We start from the raw sequence: 19,744 nt of genomic DNA on the forward strand, positions 1-19,744 counted from the left end.
CGGCGTAATCCACTCACTGATAACACACTGACCTTACCCAAGCCTGAACTATAATATACAAACCACACCCTACCCCGACACTTATTGTTGGGTACCGTCGGGCTCGGATCAGGTAGCAAGCCTCTAAACCAAACGACATCCTGATGCTTCTGATAAAATGGCAATGAGCAGAGACAATCATCCAAGGACAGCAAGGCAATACTATTTAACAATCCTCTATTTACACATGTTGATTAGACAAGGTGTCCAAGAACATTTATTCCACTGTTCTACAGAACATGGCAATACCAAAAACTGAATTTTTTTTTTTTTTTTTAAATTAACTAGTCTCTGGAACTAATTTCCTTGAGCAAATGTTTTGGTGCATGTTGAAGCCCAGAACTGGGAAATGTAGTGTATTTTAAATTCTGCTCACGTCCTGTACCTCAGTTGTCATGGGAGTGAAGTTATATTATAAGGATACATACTATAAGTGTTTAACGTGAAAATAACTTTGAGACACTACTACTGTACTTTATTCTTTCCACCCTGTAGATTTTAGAGCAGAGAAGGACTTAACTTAAAACCATCTAGCCTGTTTTATTTGATTATTTTTACTTCAGATATAAAAAAGGGATTTTTTTTCATTAAAAAAGAGGCATGGGATCTTCATAACTGATGTGGTTGCAAATAGTAATCCTCAAACATCCTTTATTCTAGTACTTCTGTGACGGTTTAGCCGTCTGGAGATAATGAATAAACCCATTTATTTAATTGCCTGCTTTGATTTTTAACGTCTGTTTTTAAAATTTAATTTGTGTATAAAATATGAAATACTGACAGGCAAATATTTTTAAATGTCTGTTAAATGTTTATTCACTTGGGAAGAGGTCAGAGGTCAAGTGGATAAATAAAAGGAAGATGGCCGCTGGATGTAAGAGATTGTGGACCTTGAGTGTAGAAGCTGTAGCACGTTTGCGTTTTTGTTGTTCTTAAATATTGCAATCTACAATAACCTTGAACTGTGTTAGTTTTTAGCACGTTTGCACACTGTCTGTGTCTGGATACTGCACTACGCACTTTGTTTTGGACTTGTTTACAATATCACCGCACTTGAATATCCGGAGGTATGAATTGTTTTTAAAAGAAAGCCTTGCTGTCTATATGCTGCTGTTTTTATGGAACATTTCTTAAGTAAAGATTCTGAACTGAATTACTGCTTGTGACTGAATTACTACTGCTCTGCACACAACACTGCCATAGGAAGTGACTTGAACCCTGATTCTCTAAAGTTTTGTAAAAGTCTGCGCGACAACTTCATTTAATAACTACTTTGCAATCAAACCATGCTTTGCTTGCCTGTGAAACACACGAGTCAGTAGTATACCAGTTTATCATATTCTTCCATTTCAAATAATAAAGAAAAAAGTCAGTGGATTACTCATAATGGTAATAAACAACAAAGTGACTTACTTTCCTGCTTAAACACAGGCTACTGAAATCACTTCAGCGGTACAAACTTGCATGCAAAAAAAACACAATCAATATTTCGATCCCCTACAATTAGGGCTGCATTTTTTTTCATGGTTATCACAGATTTCACAATTTCCATTACATGTACCCATTACCGTGTACTACGTAGTTGAAAATTCAAATTTCTGAAAGAATAGTGTAAATGAACATGCATAATTTTTAAATACAGACAATGATTGCCTTGTTAAACTACCATTTACTGTACACAGCATTTAGGAACCTGGCAGACAGTTTCGTTTTCTTCCGGTAAATGACTGAACACATTGCATAGAGCTGTATATCGTCAAAATGTTTACTAAAAAAAAACGCAACAGCTGCATCAAAAGTCGGAAATATCGCTAATAAATAAATATTCTATACAGTACAAGGGACATTTCATGTGTGGTTATTTTTACATGTATTTATGTTTTTATTTTGTTTGATAAATCACCAATGGTGAAAATACTGTAAATATATTTAAAAGGTGGGTATAAAAAACAAATATTCGACAATTAAGCATTTACTTTTCAGGTACGCATTTCAATATTTGGGAACATTTGTTGTATAACAACAATTATCAATTTTGAATGTGACAACGCAATTTTCAGCTATAATATGCTTAATTGTGAAATATCTTTAAATACCTATTAGACCATGAATTGAGCCATTTACCCTTTTAAAAAGATCAGGGAAAACAGCAGTGTAAAAGGGAGACCAGTTTTAAGACTGCACATTCCTGTGCACCAATGCCTTTGTGTGGTTTCCTTATTTGATTTAGTGTTATGGAAATGGGTTGGCCTATAAATCAGCGGCAAGCATTTACAGCTCTTGCAGACAAAAACATTCCAAGCAACCCCCCCCCCCCCCCCCCACACCATATGACCCCTTCTGGATGTACATAAAAACATGCAGCCATTATGGTGTTTCAGTGAAGAAATACAAGGTAGCTTTGATTTTAATACCTTTTAAAAATGGAACCACACGTCTAATGTATCTAGTTATTCAAACATGTGAATCACTCACAAAGATCTGGATTGCAGACAAACTGGGAAACCAATTAAATACATTTCAGTCAGTCCATACTTTACAAACACAGAATGAAATATTTGTGCAAGGTATTAAAGGTAAGTTTGATTACGGTTTCTTGATGCATCTCAAAGGATAGCAGGCTAACAGTTTTTCTTAAAATGTTAAAAGAAAGTTGCAAACTCAAAACATGTACAGTGCCTAATACTGATTTTTATTATTTATTTTTTTAAACAGAAATAAAACCGTTTTCTCTTTGTCTAGTAAACAAAGCACTTCACTATTGCTCCCAGTTTTCTGGTATGGTGCCAAATATAAATTCCCTGTAGACGCTAAAAATAATTCAACGTTTGAGCTAAAGTTTCATAGGAAGATATCACTTGAGGGGGGCCCTCTTACGCACGCTGTAGGCTTGCAGGCACGTAGCTACTCAGCTGGCTGTGGAAAAAAACATTCAAATCTGTTATCTAAGCACACAGGACAAATAGCACAGAGTGATTAAGCACCCCTCCCAGTTTCACTTGCAAAGTGCTTAGAGTAGCACTGCAGCCATACCCCCAGCGCAGAAAGCCAAATCGTGCAACTGTTTTCTATAACCTTGAGTGATTACAGGGTGGTTTACTACTTAAATGTTTGTCTTTTAAGAGTCAGAGTACAGGTAACTTGTTTTTAGTACTAGCTGGGATGAGGCTTGCTGTGCTATGAACCCTTTCAGGACCAAGCATTTTTCAATGGGATGTTCCCCCTGGAACATTGCTATAAAAATTCACTAAAAATCTATTTTTTACAGTAGCATGAAATGGTGTCTTTTTTCAGAACACTCTGGGGAACATTATAAAGTACTTCAGAAAACACACACTTTGCTTGTTTTTTTCCCCCAAACACACGGTCCAAGAAGCCCACTTAAGTATGATCGTGTTAACACGATCCCAGTCCTTAAATGGTTAAGGCTAGGTTGTTGATCTTACTGTTTATTGTTTAGAGCAGTATTTTTCAACCTTTTCATCTCAAGTACCAGTGTTTCCAGCAGGGACCAGCAGGTGTACCGGTGTGTGCAATCTTAAACAGCTGTTGTAAAACCGAGACCTACCCCATTACAAACAGGTTTGTTGCGCCTGTACTCACTTGTTTGTTGCCTCATTCTGCTGAATGGTTAATCTAAGCTGGTGATGACTGCAATTAACTCAGCACGTTTCATTTCTAAATAATTTAGCAAGTGTTGTGTATGGAATTGGTGAACGCATCTTTAATTGTGTACAGATAAAATTGTTACCGTCCTTCTCACACTTCAGTTTATTAAAACGTGCGATTTGCTTTTTTTTATATATATATATATATATATATATATATATATATATATATATATATATATATATATATATATATATATATATATAGTACAGCATTTTTGGGCCTAACCCCGAATAAACAGTTGGAGTTCTGCATCATAATTCCTAATTTCTCTGCAATTCAGTGGTACAGATTGAAACATTACAATGGTGCGATTGAGGGAGTATTATGATTGAGGAATCATATCGCCACTGCCAACATACCACAGGTTGAAAACCACTGGTTTACAGCCTTTTACATCTACTTGTAAGGTTAACATTACTAGGTTAGTTGTTTCACCACAGACTGTGCTGTTTTGCTCATCTTAAAACGCTGGCTCTTTCCTACCTATACTCTCTGCCTTTATGTATTGTCTACACTGCTCACTGTCTCTGCTACTTTCTAACTGCTAGTTTGTCCACTCTATCCACTATGACTATCTGCTATCCCAGTCCTTCTCTCCTCTTGCACTCGCAAAATCTCTCATGAGCACTTCTCTAACCCTTCCAACCTGATCGCTCTACTTCTGCCCCCATCCTCTGCTCCTTCCTCCTGCTCTCTATGGTGCACACTGGAACTGCCAGTCAGCCTGCAACAAGGCTGACTTCATTTCAGTCTATGCCTCATCTCACTCACGACTTTCTGGCTCTTACAAAAACATGGATCACCCCAGAGAACACTGCTACCCCAGCTGCTCTCTCCTCTCTCTATTGATGAGGCAGGGAACTAGATACCTACCTCCACCCTGTAACTTCAATATCCTCTCTGTCAACACTTTCGAGTTTCACGATGTTGAACTGCACGCTCCCTGTCATCTGCTTCTTATAGCTCTCCATCACCTCCCCTGGTCCCGCTCACTTTTTCGACTAACTCAACTTCTTCCTCTCTTCTTTCACCACCACTATTCCTATCATTCTTTTAAATGACTAACATTCATCTCTCCAACTTGCCTTGTTTTTCTCCTCTCTCTCCAACATTGTCTTTCAAGTTTCCTGGCATGGCTCTATCTCTATAGGTGTACCTCAAGAATCTGTCGTGGAACCTCTCATTTCCCTCCCTTCTCTCAACACATCTCCCTGACATGCACTTGCTACTTCTTTCTTAGCAACATCTACAGAATCCATCCTTTTCTCATTCCTTATTTCACTCAACTCCTAGTCCAAGCTCTTGTACTCTCCAGATTGTAGTACTGTAACTCACTCCTTGCTGGTCTCCCTGCTTCGGCTACCCGCCCCCTTCAGCTCATTCAAAGTACTGCTGTTTGTCTTGTTTTCTCCCAACCTCGCTACTCTCATGCTACCCCTCTGTATTCTGGCAGGTACACTGACATTTTACAATTTGTTGTTAAAGAATCATGGGTTCAATAGGAAAACAGATCAGAGCTTCCTGGTACTTAATCACTTTGTGCATTGTAAAACCCAATGGTGTGGTTACAATCTGACCATGTGACCTACAGCTAAGGTAACATGATGCAGCATTTTATCTATAGCACTGAATCTGAAAAAAATGTTAATATGAATTTAAAAAAAAACAAACAAAAAAAAACCCAGGAATCTTTGCAGGGGTGGGGTGCAATAAAAATGACTGAAGTAAACATAATAAAGTATTGGTTAGCACTCATTTAAATGATTCCAGATGCTTTGTACTCTACATGGTGCATGCCAGACATTATATATATATATATATATATATATATATATATACACATATACATACACATACACACTACCGGTCAACAGTTTTAGAACATCTCTATTTTTCCAGTTTTTATTGAAATTTACGCAGTTTAATGTCTCAATGTACTCTAAAATTAGAGCATAGAACAAATAAACAATTGGAGATAAAAAAGAAATCATGGAATCATTTTGTTTAACAAAATTTAATCTAAATTTTTGACAAAGTAGCCACCTTTTGCAGATATAACAGCCGAACACACTCGTGGCATTCTTTCTACAATGGAAATCAAATATTGTTCGGAAAGTTCTTCCCAACACTGTTGCAGAAGTTCCCACAAATGTGTTGCACTTGTAAGTTGCTTTGCTTTCACCCTTCTGTCCAGTTCATCCCAAACCAGCTCGATGGGGTTTAAGTCTGGAGACTGTGCTGGCCATTCCATGATTTGAAGCCTACCGTCTTGTTCTTTTCTTCTAAGGTAGTTCTGACATAGCCTGGAGGTATGTTTTGGGTCATTATCTTGCTGTAGGATGAACCCCTGACCAACTAGGCGTATACCAGAGGGTATTGCATGGCGCTGCAAAATGCTGTGGTAGCAGTTATGGTTCAGGGTGTCACCGACTCTGGATCCAGCAAAAGAGCCCCAGACCATCACGCTTCCCTCCTCCATGTTTGACAGTTGGTGTCACACACCGAGGAACCATCCTTTCGCCTACTCGACGGCGTACAAAAACCCTGTATGATGAACCGAAGATTTCAAATTTTGATTCATCGGTCCATAAGACCACCTTCCAGTCTTCAGTAGTCCACTGGCAGTGCTTCATGGCCCAGGCAAGCCTCTTTTTCTTATTTTGCCATCTTAGCAATGGCTTTCTTACTGCCACTCGACCTGTCAAACCTGCAGCTCAAAGTCTTCTCTTCACAGTTGAAACTGAGACTTGCTTACTTCGACCAGTGTTAAGCTGTGCTTGAAGCTGTTGTCCTGTGAGCCGCCTATCACGCAAGCTGTTGACTCTCAGAAACTTGTCTTCTGATTCTGTTGTGGCTTTGGGTCTGCCAGACCTCTTCCTGTCAGTTTCCTCCAGTTTCCAAGTGCCTTTTGATGGTGTAGTAAACTGTACTCACTGACACCTTGGCGCTCTTTGCAATTTCTCTAAAGGAAAGACCTACACTTTTGAGGGTTATAATGGTCTGTCTGTCTTCCTTTTGTTAATTGCCTTTTTCTCGCCATTATGAGAGCAATATACTACTTCCTGCAGTACAATACTGTCCAAATAATGCTTAAGAGGGTGTAGTAACACAGTCTGTTCCAACACTGCTTTTATACAGACAGAGGGTTTGTAAGTAATTAACAAAAGTTGGGACATCTGTAGGAATTGTTAGCATCAACTTTCAAGGCTTAATTTACTTCCATTGCTGCAGAACAGCTGTAAGTTGTTAACCCATTACTTGTTCCCAGAAAAAGGCCTTTTTGCATAACTCTGAAATGTACATTATTTTTCAGTTTTTGGTAACCTAAACTTTTTTTTTTAACCTCTGGCAGTTTACCGCTTACCTTTGTACCATTTCAGGTTATTCACTGGACTTGAACTGCTTAAATTTCAATAAAATCTGGAAAAATGGGGGTGTTCTAAAACTTTTGACCGGTAGTGTGTGTGTGTGTGTGTGTATATATATAATACACACACACAGCCATGAAAAAGTATTTGCCCCCTGTCTGATTTTCTGCATTTTTGCACATTTTTCACATTTTATTTGGTCAGATCTTTTAGTGGGTTGTAGCAGTATATAGAGGGAGTGTGAGAGAAAAAATGACACCAAAGTTTGGTGCTTCTTTCATTTGTTTGGTGTGCAAGGTAACACCGTGTAACGATTTTTTTTTTTTTTTTTGGTTCCTGGGTAGTAAGTGTTATTTCCTAATTGCTTATGCCTCAAAAGTATAGAAAATCGCTATTATTCCCCACAAACTTTGCTTTTGTGACCAGGACAGTGATATTCTGAAATTTACCTATTTTCCAGAACATTCCAGATAGATTCAGTTTTGAGTAAACTTGGAGTAACTTCTAGAACTTTCTAGAACTTTCCAGTAATATAAATAGTAGTATAAACACAGGGGCCTTAAGCCCACCAGTTCAGTTTAGTTCCAGCTGCCTAAGTGAATACATATCTGCATTTTTCTGAGATGGCATCAAGAGGCTGCAAGCATCCGGCAGACGCATTTTGCTATGTCTGCGGCCAATTTATCAAGACAAGAGAGAAAAAGTACTCCGTGGAAGCATCTGCTAAGATGTGTGAGGCCTACAAGGCATATTTCGGCATGCCTGTCGGGGATCAAGACAAACCCTGGGCACCTCATTTCACCTGCGAGCACTGCATAAAAACTCTGGAAGGTAAGATGGACAATTGTTGCTCGGAATTTTAGGTTATAAAATTTGTTAATTTTTAAAATTGTTAAAGTTTTTAATTTTAAAATGTTTTACAATTTTCAATGTTATTGAAATATATCATATATGAAAAATTTTGCGAGAATCTCTTACACATTAGTCATGGGTGAAATAAATGTATTTTTGTAGGATGGTACAGAGGGGAAAAGAGAGCCATGAAGTTCGCCATCCCAAGAATTTGGCGGGAACCCACTGACCACTCAAGCAACTGCTACTTCTGCATGGTGGACCCTTCCAAACGTCGGACTGGCAAGAATGCACCTGCTATCACGTATCCGGACCTTCCTTCATCCATCGCCCCGGTGCCACACTGCCATGAGCTCCCCGTACCCACTCCTCCGGAGAGAGAGCAGCCGTCTTTAGAAGAGAGCAGCAAGTCAGAGAGCGAGGAAGACGTTGTAGATCCAGATGACAATTTCAGAGGTGGAGCTGAGGAGAGAAACCCATACTACCCCAACCAAAAAGACCTCAACGACTTGATTAGAGATCTTGGTTTCACCAAGTCCAATGCCGAGCTTTTGACGTCTAGGCTCAAGCAGTGGAACTTGTTGGATGAAAGTGTGCAAGTCGCAGATCAGAGGAAGCGTCACCAACCTTTTTCCAGCTTCTTCACCCGTCAAGATGGGCTCTGCTTCTGCCACAATGTGACCAGTCTGTTCGAGGCAATCGGAATCGCCTGTAACCAGAATGAGTGGCACCTCTTCATTGACAGCTCATCCAGGAGCCTCAAAGCTGTGCTGCTCCATAATGGTAACAAGTACCCGTCTCTTCCCCTGGCTCACTCGGTGCACCTCAAAGAGGATTACAACAGCATCAAGAGACCTTGCTGGACGCCTTGAAGTATGATGAGTACGGCTGGGAGGTCATAGGAGACTTGAAAATGGTGGCATTCCTGATGGGTCTCCAAGGCGGTTTTACCAAGTTTCCCTGCTATCTTTGCCTTTGGGACAGCAGAGACACCAAGGCGCACTACCACAGGCGGGACTGGCCACAGCGGACCGAGTTCTCTGTGGGGAGGAACAACGTCAAGTGGGAGCCACTGGTGGACCCCCGGAAGGTGCTGATGCCACCACTGCACATCAAATTGGGCCTTATGAAACAATTTGTCAGAGCTCTAAATAAGGAGTCGGCAGCCTTCAAGTACCTTCAAGACTTCTTCCCTAAGCTGTCTGAGGCAAAGGTCAAAGCCGGTGTCTTCGTCGGACCACAGATAAAGAAGATCCTGGAGTGCAATGAATTCCCCAAGAAGCTCACTAGTAAGGAGAAAGCGGCTTGGAACAGCTTTGTTGCAGTGGTTCGGGGCTTCCTGGGCAATCACAAGGCCGAAAACTACGTGGAGCTGGTTGAGACTCTGATGAAGAACTACGGCACAATGGGCTGTAGGATGTCCCTCAAAGTCCATATCCTTGATGCTCATCTTGATAAATTCAAGGAGAACATGGGAGCGTACTCGGAGGAGCAAGGCGAGCGCTTCCACCAGGATATATTGGACTTTGAACGCTGCTACCAAGGACAGTATAATCGAGAACATGATGGGAGACTACATCTGGGGGCTGATTCGTGAAAGTGATTTACAGTATAATCGTAAATCTCGAAAAACTACTCACTTCTAAATCTTTTGTAGTCATTTTTGTATTACTTTAGTATAAATACATTATTATTATTATTATTATTATTATTATTAATTTCTTAGCAGACGCCCTTATCCAGGGCGACTTACAATTGTAACAAGATATCACATTATTTTTACATACAATTACCCATTTATACAGTTGGGTTTTTACTGGAGCAATCTAGGTAAAGTACCTTGCTCAAGGGTACAGCAGCAGTGTCCCTCACTGGGGATTGAACCCATGACCCTCCGGTCAAGAATCCAGAGCACTAACCACTACTCCACACTGCTGCCCATTAATACATGTTAATTTGGATTCATATGTTGTTTTTTTCTGACTATGTGAACGAAAAGACACAAATTCGCCCGTTTTCTCATTGGAAATAGGTAAATTTCAAAATATCACTGTCCTGGTCACAAAAGCAAAGTTTGTGGGGAATAATAGCCATTTTCTATACTTTTGAGGCATAAGCAATTAGGAAATAACACTTACTACCCAGGAACAAAAATTGTGTTACATAGTGTAATCAAACATGCAATCTTCAGGTGTGAAAAAGTTATTGCCCCCCCCCTAGTTAACTCAACCCAATTAAAGGGATAATTAGGGTCAGCTGTTTGAGTACTTTGGTTAACAACCAGGCCTGATTTGGGCCAGCCGTGCCCAATATAAATCTGACTAACTTTGGCCCTTACCATCAGAGTGAAGTTGTCAGCACACAGGTTCTAGAGGCACATCATGCCATGAACAAAAGAAATTCCTGAAGACCTCCGGAAAAAAGCTGTCGATGCCCATCAGTCTGGAACGGGTTACAAAGCCATTTCTAAGGCTCTGGGGCTCCACCGAACCACAGTCAGAGACATATTGTCCAAATGGAGAAAGTTTGGGACAGTGAATCTTCCCAGGAGTGGCCGTCCTGCCAAAATCTCTCCAAGAGCAAGGCGTAAAATCGTCCAGGAAGTCACAAAGAACCTTAGAACAACATCCAGACATCTGCAGGCCCCTCTCGCCTTGGCTAAGGTCAGTGTTCATGACTCCACCACAGGGTTTCCTCTGGGTTCTAGATTTTTGTAGTCACTAGTGACTACACCTTTCTAAAAACATTAGTCACTCCAGATATTCAGTTGCCACTACTGGTGCACAGCTCAAGTCTTCAAGGGTGTTATGAATCCTGTTTTTATTTTATACCTTAAATCACTGTATTGACCAAAACAATGACTTAATTAAACAATTTTAATAATGCTCTACAGTTTAAATAAATTGGTCATTTACAGCTGTAAACTTTTAGAACTTTAAAACTCAAGAACCAGATTTGCCCTGAAAAGTTAGACACAGAATGCATTATGAAGTGCTTATACCAGGATTTATTTATTTATTTTTTGTAATTTTGCAACATTTCATATGGCAATGGTACACAAATAAGTAAATATTTCATAACCAAACTTATTTCTATATTCATTTCAGGTTTCCTAAATGAAAGTACAATATTTCAGAATGTTGTTAACGCTTCAGCTAAAATCTACCAGTCTATGGTACACAATAACATTAAAAACGTAATTGTTTACCGAGTGTTTGTGTATGTCTTTTACAATAAAAATAAAAAAGTTAGAATATTACACTACAAATCATCTTCGTTTTAACAAAACTGTATGTATTGTTTGATACAATATCCTTGCTTCTCTTTTCCAACAAGATTTTCAACTGCTCTCTGCTACGGTTCAAACTACAATCCTGCGCTTTTTGTCCATACACCAATATCTGAAAGCCTTTTCAAAATTAAATTCAGATATTTTGTCAAGATCAGGTGTGTCTGAGTTGACACACATTTGCATTAGTAGGTTTACACGGCTCACTTTAAGTTGGTTTCGTAGGTCCGATTTTATCACATTGTAGCGGCTAAAATTACGCTGCAAAAAAGCCTTTGTCACACACATCACTGAGAACATGGCCGTGCTGAAAAAACTAGTCGATTTTCTTCTGCGACATTTTACAGTAGTACTGGCTAACAGTTTTGTTTTTTAATTAGCGAGCACAAGCTTACCGCTTTCACTGCGGATGCAAAGGTTTGAGCATAACTCTCTAGTCGTGAAAGTGCAGCAGCAGAAGCTGTCAGATTGCAAAGAATAATATGAGGCTGAAAGCTACAGCAACATCTAGTACAGCCTCATAAAGCGGTCTGGGTTACCATGGTAACTGACACGCAACATGAAACTGAGGCGCTGAATGGCTGACTGCATTTATGTTGCCTACCACGCCATGAGAACATTGCAAAGTCAATGAATCGAGAGGCTGAGGCGCTGATCTGATCAGCAGCAGTGACTCCATGGTTCAGCGATCCCTTCTTTTTAAGAAATAGACATTATGTGTGACTTAACCCTTTGCAGTCCATTTATTAAGTGCGCGTCAGGTCCAAATTATTTTCACACGCGCAGTTAATTTTAGACGCGCTGTTTAAAATGTATTTTTTTCCCCACAGTCAAACGGGTTTAAATGGCCCTGCATATCAACAAAGCACTCACTAGGCTTCTCCAGCCCCGCCACACCCTTTCGTTCGCTATCGCTTTCATCTATGTAAGAAATAAATAATAATAAAAATAATAAATAGTCGTACATACCGATCAATCATCTCCGGATCACTCGTTTTATCACCAAACTCCTCAATATTGCGATCAAAGTCATTACTTTATTACTATAACATCTGAAAAAAGCTCTGCAAATGTCCATGATAGTCTCTGTGCGCTGACGCACTCAGCCAGCTTGTTTACTATGACCGCCCCGTTATCTGATACCAGGGCCATATGTATGACTATTCATGAGATATGCCTTTTTTTTTTTTTTTTCGACTTCTCGGCTCCTGTCGCTACCACTCGGCAATTGAATGGTTTTCTCGGCTTTTTCCGGAGAAAAAACGACTAGAAACCCGTTTTTTGCGTTGCTATAATGATGTCGGACCCAGTCCGACAAAGGACCTGAGAGGAATAATTGCAATGTCGGACCAAGTCCGACAATGGACCGCAAAGGGTTAACAAAAGAGTTTTTTTTTTATAGTACAAACAGAAACTATCGTCACTAGTGACGATTCCACTTTTTTTTTGTCGTCACTTTCAAAAAACATTCGCAAATTACGAGTGACGAGCGACAGCGAAACCCCTGCTCCACCATCAGAAAGACACTGGGCAAAAATGGGATTCTTGGCAGAGTAGCAAGGCGGAAACCATTGCTCACTAAGAAGAACATGAATGCTCGTCTCAAGTTTGCCAAAAAGCACCTGTATTATCCTGAAGAGTTCTGGAACAATGTTCTATGGACAGATGAGTCAAAAGTGGAACTTTTTGGCCGACATGGGCCCCGTTATGTCTGGCGAAAACCAAACACTGCATTCCACAGCAAGAACCTCATACCAACGGTCAAGCATGGTGGTGGTAGTGTCATGGTTTGGGGATGCTTTGCTGCATCAGGACCTGGACGCCTTGCCACCATTGAAGGAACCATGAATTCTGCTCTGTATCAGAGAATTCTACAGGAGAATGTCAGACCATCCGTCCGTGAGCTGAAGCTGAAGCGCAGCTGGGTCCTGCAGCAAGACAGCGATCCGAAACACACAAGCAAGTCTACATCAGAATGGCTGAAGAACAAGAATTTTAAAGTTTTGGAATGGCCTAGTCAAAGTCCAGACCTAAACCCCATGTTGTGGCAGCACCTGAAATGAGCAGTTCATGCTCGAAAACCCACAAATGTCACTGAGTTGAAGCAGTTCTGCATGGAGGAGTGGGCCAATAGTCTCTCACAGGGCCGTAGAGAAATTATCAATAACTACAGGAAGTGTTTGATTGCAGTTATTGCTGCTAAAGGTGGCGTAACCAGTTACAGTCTAAAGGGGCGATTACTTTTTCACACGGGGGTATTGGGTGAAAGGGTCCCTTTTACCTAATATTAGGTTTTGGTTGAAGATCTGATAACATTTAGTGGCAAAAATGCAGAAAATCAGACATTATATATATATATATATATATATACACACACACACACACACACACACACACACACTACCGGTCAAAAGTTTTAGAACACCCCCATTTTTCCAGTTTTTATTGAAATTTAAGCAGTTCAAGTCCAGTGAACAACCTGAAATGGTACAAAGGTAAGCGGTAAACTGCCAGAGGTTAAAAAAAAATGTTTAGGTTACCAAAAACTGAAAAATAATGTACATTTCAGAGTTATACAAAAAGGCCTTTTTCAGGGAACAAGTAATGGGTTAACAACTTACAGCTGTTCTGCAGCAATGGAAGTAAATTAAGCCATGAAAGTTGATGCTAACAATTCCTACAGGTGTCCCAACTTTTGTTGATTACTTACAAACCCTCTGTCTGTATAAAAGCAGTGTTGGAACAGACTGTGTTACTACACCCTCTTAAGCATTATTTGGACAGTATTGTACTGCAGGAAGTAGTATATTGCTCTCATAATGGCGAGAAAAAGGCAATTAACAAAAGGAAGACAGACAGACCATTATAACCCTTAAAAGTGTAGGTCTTTCCTTTAGAGAAATTGCAAAGAAAGCCAAGGTGTCAGTGAGTACAGTTTACTACACCATCAAAAGGCACTTGGAAACTGGAGGAAACTCTGACAAGAAGAGGTCTGGCAGACCCAAAGCCACAACAGAATCAGAAGACAAGTTTCTGAGAGTCAACAGCTTGCGTGATAGGCGGCTCACAGGACAACAGCTTCAAGCACAGCTTAACACTGGTCGAAGTAAGCAAGTCTCAGTTTCAACTGTGAAGAGAAGACTTCGAGCTGCAGGTTTGACAGGTCGAGTGGCAGTAAGAAAGCCATTGCTAAGATGGCAAAATAAGAAAAAGAGGCTTGCCTGGGCCATGAAGCACCGCCAGTGGACTACTGAAGACTGGAAGAAGGTCTTATGGACCGATGAATCAAAATTTGAAATCTTCGGTTCATCATGCAGGGTTTTTGTACGCCGTCGAGTAGGCGAAAGGATGGTTCCTCGGTGTGTGACACCAACTGTCAAACATGGAGGAGGGAAGCGTGATGGTCTGGGGCTCTTTTGCTGGATCCAGAGTCGGCGACTTGCACAGAGTGAGTGGCACCCTGAACCAAAACTGCTACCACAGCATTTTGCAGCGCCATGCAATACCCTCTGGTATACGCCTAGTTTGTCAGGGGTTCATCCTACAGCAAGATAATGACCCAAAACATACCTCCAGGCTATGTCAGAACTACCTTAGAAGAAAAGAACAAGACGGTAGGCTTCAAATCATGGAATGGCCAGCACAGTCTCCAGACTTAAACCCCATCGAGCTGGTTTGGGATGAACTGGACAGAAGGGTGAAAGCAAAGCAACCTACAAGTGCAACACATTTGTGGGAACTTCTGCAACAGTGTTGGGAAGAACTTTCCGAACAATACTTGATTTCCATTGTAGAAAGAATGCCACGAGTGTGTTCGGCTGTTATATCTGCAAAAGGTGGCTACTTTGAGTCAAAAATTTAGATTAAATTTTGTTAAACAAAATGATTCCATGATTTCTTTTTTATCTCCAATTGCTTATTTGTTCTATGCTCTAATTTTAGAGTACATTGAGACATTAAACTACGTAAATTTGAATAAAAACTGGAAAAATGGAGGTGTTCTAAAACTTTTGACCGGTAGTGTGCGTGCGCGTGTGTGTGTGTATATATATGTGTATATATATATATATATATTATATATATATATATATATATATATATATAAATATAATTTCTAAAAATTGAGTAGTCGCCAATTAATTTTTATCCTGTTTTTCTCCCAATTGTATGTAGGCTCAGCCCACCTCTACCACCCCTGTGCTGAATCGGGAGCGGTGAAGACAAACACACGTTGTCCTCTGAAGCGTGTGCCGTCAGCCGACCGCTGCTTTTCACTCTGCAGTGTGCTGAGGACACCCTGGCCGACCTAAGCCCTCTCCCTGCCCCGGGCGGCGCTCAGCCAATTGTGCGCCTCCCCCTTTGAGCTCCCATCCACGGTGGGCAATGGAATAGCCTGGACTCGAACAGGCGACGTCCAGGCTATAGGGCGCATCCTGCACTCCACGCGGAGTGTCTTCACCGGATGTGCCACTAGGGAGGCCCCATGCCAGATATCTTATAAAAATGAATTCCTAGTCTCTCAGGTATGAATGATGAATGTGAAACTGTTTAAAATACAGTGCGCTACTTACCAGGTTAATGCAGTATGCTTTACATGTTAGATCGTCCAGGCTCTGGTTCTGCAGCTTCTCTGTTATTAGTGTTACCATTGTAGTAGTCCCTTTTTCACTGCTCACTCCCGTGTGGTCTCTCAGTACACTGTACCGGCCATTGCTGGGGATGCAGACTACTTATTTAGAGGTCTCCATCACAGACACTGTAAAAACTCAGGTCAGCAAGGGTCTTTTATCCTTGTGTTGAATTGTGCATTTCCATTGATAGTCTAGTAAAAGGAAAAAAAACAAAACAAAAAAAATAAAAACACACACAATAAGGGCTAGGTTATGTAAATTAAACTGTAGCAAGAGTAAAAGAACATTCCTGAATTAGGGGAAATACTGTTGCAATTAAGGTTTCGGTACAAGCTGTGAAAAGTTAAGGCTTCTAAACCACGCTTCCTGTAGCTAGCCTTATTGCACAGCCAAAAAACTGCTGGATTTCTTAGGGTTGGACTTGTAATGTAAAATGTAATGGGTACACATGTGTAAGGTATCAAATTACTTAACAGCTCACTTTTGTGCAGAAAATAATTGACCTGGATTGCGATAGACATTGTATTTTGGCTGGATACTGTATAAAGCAAACCTTCCTTAAATCAGCAGGTTTATACTTTACATCAGATGTGGCTTCCACCCATAACTAAGGCAATTAAGCAGGCTTGCTGCTAGCCACACAGTAGCTATGCATTTGGATAATGGGTTTTAAATGGTCTCTATTCCAACTAACCCATATACATTGGAATACTATTAGGGCACTACTACTGGAATCTTATCAACATGCAGTGAAAGCATTGCAAATTGCAAAAAAGCTAACCACTCTTTGGGAAAGGGATAAACGTGGCTATAATTTAAAGAAAAAACAGTGGTTATTAAAGTTTTATAAAACGCACTTAATTCTGTCTTTAACCTTCCATTCTGTACAATCTCAATGTCAGCAAAGACATTCTGCTGCATCATCTATCTGTGCAACGCAGAAAAGTATTCAGTACGTTTAGAAATAGGACATTTCCCTTTTACGGTCCACATTACAGGAAATCAAGCTCATACATCTCCCAGTATTTATCTCAGTTCCCTCCTGTAGCTAGGGATTAAAAGCATGCATCAAGACCAAATGCAATGCTAATCACAATAAGCCATCATTAAAGAACGCTTAAATAAACTTTTACCTCAACGTGAGATTAATTTAGACCAAATGTTGAGCATACATGTATAAAATTCTGCATGCAACTTTTTTTTATGCTTTCCGACTTAAAAAATGTGAGATTTGTTAAATTACTCTTTTACAGATAAACAAAACATTACAACACCTTAAAAAGGTACAATCCTTGAACAATTATCCTCGCCTAGTTTTACTAGTCTTATCATGAAAGCCTGTCATTAACATGCTTTTGCATTGGTATACAATTGCATTTTATTTGTTGATTGATTTTAACAGATCAATGGGAATCTGTAATAGATATAGAGCAATATTTATATTTTTTGAGCATAAAATCAATTTTGTTTGAAATGAAAGTCTAATTGACAGATTTAATTTAAAGTAGGTCAGATCAATTACGTATTTATCGCATTGCTTCTTTAAATAGCAACAGGGTTAACCAGGCGAGCACATTTCATCTAGAATTCAGAAACGTCCAATATTGCAGGCTGCAGTATAGATAGCCACAGTGATGCAATGAATGCATTCGCTTCTGTGGTTTTAAAGTGCTCTGACACAAAGGTTTGCAGAGAAACAGGACCACATATGGAGATGTTCTCTTTAAGGTTTAGAACCAGCACCTACCCTATATTTTATTTTTTTCTGAACTACGCAGACACAGTTCCCATGTTGTGCAACGTCAAAGCGTTTGCAAATTTGACTTGCTTTCCACCTAAAGTGAGAAAATACCTGCTTTAAAAAGCATTAAAGAATATTAACTGAGCTAATAATCAAGTACTGCAAAAAAAAAACCTTTAAAGTATCAACTGCCCCAGCCTGCAGCTTCATTGAAAGCCTGTTAATATCAGTGGCTATGACACTTTTTAGGGGGTTAACACCATAGGCAAAAATTACTTCCGTCACAGAAAGTCACTTTTTTTTATCTAAAAGCTCATTTTCACACAAGGTCAATGCTTGTATTGTAAATGTTAGCATAAAAGTGTTGAAGGGCTTCATCTGAAAATATGCGAGTGCTGCACCAAACCGTGAGCTAACACACAATGAACAACAGTATTCCTAACTCTGTGACAGCCCGAGTCTGCTTGCAATTTCCTGAAAACAGATTCCGAATGGCACTGCTGAAAGAATAACCAAATTACCTAGTCTAAAAAACTTCACACAAGAACAGCAACAATTCATAAATTTGATCAGTTCCATGTTTCTCAGAAACACAAATTTCAAGTACGGTATATGATTCTGCTGGACAATTTGACTAAATAAAAGGGACACTGCAATCATGAAGACAAAACTAGCTGTCTGTCTAAAGCAGGAAAACGTGATCAAGTTTCTTCACTAGGCAAAGAAGCCGGCAGGGTTTATTTACAACAATCATTGAGCTCTTTGGTGTTCCGATATGCAATTCATAAAACTACAGTTTCACGTGCATGTTTAAACAGTGTAACATCTGTACAGCATCGAGTAAAGACACTGAAATAGAAAACTTTTTTTCTTTAATATATGGGGCAAACCGTTCACAAGTATTAAACTATTGCATAGAAACCCCAATTAAAGCAAAGATACGTTTTTGTAAATGTCTAGTTTTCTTGTTAATTACAGACTGAAATACAAACCACTTGGCCTATAAATAATAAATTGCATTACTACTTTTTTTTTTTTTGGTGCCACAGCATCAAAATGTATGGCAGGAAAACAGAATTAAGGCAGAAAAAGTTTCAACAGCATGTGTTTCTATTCGTAAAAATCCATCAAGTTACAGGAGGTGCCAAAGTACTGCCATCATCTCTCTCTCTCTCACACACACACACACGCAAAGGAATGCATTTTGGAACAACTATGTCTGCCAAAGGCCAGGGGGAATTACTCTGGAAAACACTGTGCATCCACAGCCACCGAGGAATTTTGTATATTTGTTTTCCTAATCGTGTGACTGAATGGTTATGGAAAATCTCTTTAAAAAGAAAGATTTACAGCTATCACAATACAAAGCTGGAAATGTGATCTAAAACAAGTAGCTCTGTTACCATCTAGTAAAGTGGTAAGATCAAGGCAAAGATTGCAATAGCACTGCACTAATCTGTATTCCAAAGGATTTTCTGCATGACACACTGGTATCCCTTCCTCAAATTGGATTGCATACACTGTCTCTTCCGCTATACGGTCTCACATTTGCAAAATAAATTGGAACCCGGCAGTTACTTATTAAATATTACACATGAACCACAGGACTGTTAACTAGTGACACTGTGGAGATAAACGGATAGAGTGCAGACTGCCTATACCAGCTCTGGTTGTACTGTATATGTAGGTCAACCCTTAGGCCTACTCCAGCATAACAGAGTAGGCCCTGCTTGCAATTTTAAAAACATCTATGGAGTCTCATTCTGAAACAGGAGGTATTAGAAATGAAGCTACAGTACCTGTCTCAATTTGTATTTATTTATTGTTGTTTTTAAATGTGGCTTAAATTGTATTGCTATTCTTTCAATACAGTTTGCAAAAACAAAGCTCAATCCCCTAACCTAGTTAAATTCCCAAAACCAAAAAACAAGAGACTTTCTTGCATACTGGGACTGACAACTATTTTACATGCCAACACCTTCACAAACATGCTGCCAGCACTCTTGAGTTCAACTAGCATACTTTCCAATTAACCAGAACTGTTCCTCATTAAACACATTAAAAATAGGAAGCTTCATTACATTTCAATTGTACTGTAAATACACCAATTTTGCCAACATACAGTAACTAACAACTCTATAGGGTGTTCTAG

The 19,744-nt window shown here is 39.7% G+C and overlaps 1 protein-coding gene across 4 annotated transcripts in view; it reads right to left on the reverse strand.

Annotated features, from left to right (window-relative positions):
- The window catches only part of LOC117409412 (protein FAM53A-like), a 46,221-nt gene that overhangs the window by 24,143 nt on the left and 2,334 nt on the right, over nt 1-19,744 (reverse strand). For all 4 annotated transcript variants that reach the window (XM_059004472.1, XM_034015414.3, XM_034015416.3 and 1 more), the window contains exon 2: nt 15,792-16,042. Coding sequence is in view for 3 of the 4 variants with exons in the window: in XM_034015414.3 (XP_033871305.1) it covers nt 15,792-15,869 (78 nt within the window). In the remaining variant the exon portion in view is untranslated. The remainder of the gene's footprint in view (nt 1-15,791; nt 16,043-19,744) is intronic.

Source organism: Acipenser ruthenus, chromosome 2 (genome assembly GCF_902713425.1).
Source record: "Acipenser ruthenus chromosome 2, fAciRut3.2 maternal haplotype, whole genome shotgun sequence".
NCBI classification, from domain to species: domain Eukaryota; kingdom Metazoa; phylum Chordata; class Actinopteri; order Acipenseriformes; family Acipenseridae; genus Acipenser; species Acipenser ruthenus.